This window comes from Dichomitus squalens (assembly GCF_000275845.1).
Source record: "Dichomitus squalens LYAD-421 SS1 unplaced genomic scaffold DICSQscaffold_130, whole genome shotgun sequence".
Classification (NCBI taxonomy): Eukaryota; Fungi; Basidiomycota; class Agaricomycetes; order Polyporales; family Polyporaceae; genus Dichomitus; species Dichomitus squalens.
This window is the reverse complement of record NW_006767012.1, coordinates 3,743-6,745: the sequence shown is the minus strand read 5'-3', so window position 1 is coordinate 6,745 and position 3,003 is coordinate 3,743. Positions and strand designations below refer to the sequence as shown.

Genomic DNA, 3,003 nt, shown 5'->3' with positions numbered 1-3,003 from the left:
GGCTCCTCCACTTTCCGATACGAGTTGTCCGTGGTCGAGGTGAGCGTCTGTCCTGGTTCACATGACCCCCAGGTCACGTGGCACGAGAAAACTGTGACAGGAACAAAGAGATTGATGGGCTGCTAACCTTCGTAAGTGGCTGCTTTCTTTATGTGTAGACGTAATGTAATAACCAGTCGATGCTATGTAGGCTGCTCTCTTCTCAGCAGTTCTCACCACGTTCAATGTTGCGACGTATCCACTCCTACAGCCAGCCCCAGCCGACCAGACCTCTGCCATACTCCTGCAGATTTCAGCTCAGCTTTCGAGCCTCTCAATTAGTTCACCATTCATCAATTCCACCCAACCTTCCTTTGGCGCCCTTCACCCTGCATCGGAGTCACCGCCCCATCTCCACCATTATGTCGTGTGGCTGAACTCGCTCTGGTTCACCGGTCTGGTACTCAGTCTCTTCGCTGAAACAATCGGGATAGTCGTCAAGCAGTGGCTGAAGCAATACGCCACCGGACTGTACGGACACTCCCGCCAGATCGTTCGACAAAGACAGTACAGGCTGAACAACTTGAAACGGTGGCACGTTCGATCCTTCGTTGCAGCTATTCCTGTTCTCCTCCTCATCGCGCTCATCCTTTTCCCCGCTGGCCTAACCTTACTTAGCTTCCATCTCCACCAAACGCTCGCGCTCGTTGTAGCGGTACCTGCTGCTGCACTAGGCGTCTTCCTAGCTGGTACGACCCTCCTCCCGGTATGGTTCGAAAACTGCTCCTATGGGTCACCACAAGCTGCTGCTTGCAAACTCGTTTGGGTCTGTCTCACATCGTTTCCTATCTTCCTTCCATGCATTTTTGTCCTCGCCATCGAAATAGCACTCCTCGCCGTGATCTTTGCCGCCCTCACGGGGATGGGTCCCCTTGTCATCACGGGTGTGGCCTTGGTCTCCACTTACTTCCTTCTGGGTTCGCGGACCTCCCGCGATGCCGAATGTTCTCGGAAGAGTAGTGAAAAGGATACCTCTACCACCCCTGCCTCACAATCCGCGAAACAAGCCCCTCAGAATGCCCCTTCCCAGTCTGTTCCGGACTCTTCAAAAGCCTCTCCCACTTTTGACGGCGCCGCCAGCAAGCCTTCCCCGGCGGGAACCCCTACGCTCACCAATGTCCCTCAGGACGCCCCTCCCCAGTCTATTCCAACCTCTTCGGAAGGTTCTCTCGCCTTGAAAGGCGCCGCCGAGGGCACCCAGGGCCCTCCCGCGTCCACCACTAACGACCATGGCGCTTTGGAAGCTCGTCCTGCCGAGGGCTTAAAGAAACTACAGAACATCCTTGCACCTCGCTTGAATGTCCTGCGGATTTCACTCATCATTCCTTTCGACTTCACCAACAGCTTGCTTTGCATGACGTGGACACGGGGTAGGGCCTACATGAACTCCCAAAGTCGCCAAGAGTCAATCAACTTAGCTGAGCACCCAAACTACCTTAACAGCGACATGCTTCTGGAAGCATGCACGAGGACTCTAGAGGCCGATTGCTTGTGGCAAGCGGAAGCCTTCCTAACCGACCTGGAATCCAATGAACTCGTCGACAAGTTCATCCACAAAATTTGGGAGAGGCTGCAGGACCAGTATCGCCTTTCTTCGCCGGTGTTCCTTCCGCAAGACATAAAGGGCACATACTCTGCTTTGATTAAGCGTGCGATTCCAATACGACTGAATGCATGTGGCGAATCACCGACTGCAGACAGTCCCAGTTGGACAAGCCTCCGCTTTGCAATCTCGTATGCTCACAACTTAGAGGAGATGCCAGACGACAGTATGAGTCACAGCGGTAAGTTTGTATGCATGAAGTGCCTTTTCATGTCGTATTGACTGGTTCTCCAGTCAGCCAAGTCATTATCAAGGTGGTCAAATCAGCGGAAAAGGCGGACGCGGAGCCATCAAAGCCAGACTGGGACTTCGGAGCTCTGATGTCATACCTCGACGCGATCACTACATGCGCCGAATGCTACATGCTCATGAGCCCCAACACCCAAAAACAGTATGGCGTTGAATGCATAAACGTAGTCTATGAATTCTTGAATCATCCGCCTCCCAGTTCCCGGTCTTCAAATTACCTGTGTAAGCTTGCCATCTGACAGCGTCGCCTCGTACACAAATCTCTCGAGGATCAACTATCAACTTTTATTGGCATGCCTCCATGATGCGCTCGCTGGCCCGAAGGGGTAGGTGGCGCGTCACGAGAGGGAATCAGAGAGGTTCGCTCGAGGTACTGACAGGTTATGAGAGTCTCAATTGAACGCTGGAGTTTGTACATACAGATCTCGGTTTATATACGGTTCACGGGCGCTATATGTCGCGGCGACTAGGCGCGTAGACTCGGGTCGTCATTCGGCGACGACCTCGTAGGTGAGCGGCGAGGAGCCGAAAGGGGAGAAGAGAGGGTAAGAGGGATAAACATATCAGAAAACTCGACGGAGCAGAGCGGCGGTCGGCACGAAGTGATAAACTCGGGGCTGTGAAGACAACGATTAGATCCGACTAGAGTCGAAGCAAGATCTTCAGTCAGTAAGGAAAGACTATATTGCAGCAACCAACTGTACCTAGAGTCGAAGCAAGACTACAAAGGTTGAGTAAGTAACTACAAGTTAGAGGTAAAGGTAACGAAGTACTCACTCTTCAGTCAGTAAGGAAAGACTGAAGAGGGAGGACGCAATCTGAAGTCCTTATATACTACAGAGAAGTGTCCATGACTAATCAAAGAGTGGTTAGTCACATGTACCATAGTGCGATGAATAATACGATGGTGAAAGAATTGCGACGTATCGCACCATAGGATGAGTAAGAGATGAGTAAGGCATAGACCTGTCTAGACCGTTCTGGAGTAGTACGGATTGTCCTAGACAGTGCCAGAAGAGTCCGGAAGCATAGCTATAGTACACGAGCAGAGAGTCCCAAATATGGTAACATACTACATAAGCGACTACAGCTAAGCGCTAGGAGACGCATAG

At 51.9% G+C, this 3,003-nt stretch overlaps 2 protein-coding genes across 2 annotated transcripts; both read left to right on the top strand.

Moving 5' to 3' along the window:
• Nucleotides 1–107: 107 nt before the first annotated feature.
• DICSQDRAFT_27385 (uncharacterized protein) lies at nucleotides 108–487 on the top strand (the record flags this gene model as incomplete). The annotated part of the gene is made up of 2 exons (XM_007371597.1): nucleotides 108–131; nucleotides 191–487. Coding segments are annotated over 2 exons (321 nt in total), but the record flags the coding sequence as incomplete, so codon positions are not given.
• Nucleotides 488–747: 260 nt separating this feature from the next.
• Nucleotides 748–2,045, top strand: DICSQDRAFT_130548 (uncharacterized protein; the record flags this gene model as incomplete). Its single annotated transcript, XM_007371596.1, has 3 exons — nucleotides 748–805; nucleotides 867–1,823; nucleotides 1,897–2,045. 3 exons carry the CDS (start codon nucleotides 748–750, stop codon nucleotides 2,043–2,045), a joined length of 1,164 nt encoding a protein of 387 aa, XP_007371658.1.
• Nucleotides 2,046–3,003: the final 958 nt, after the last annotated feature.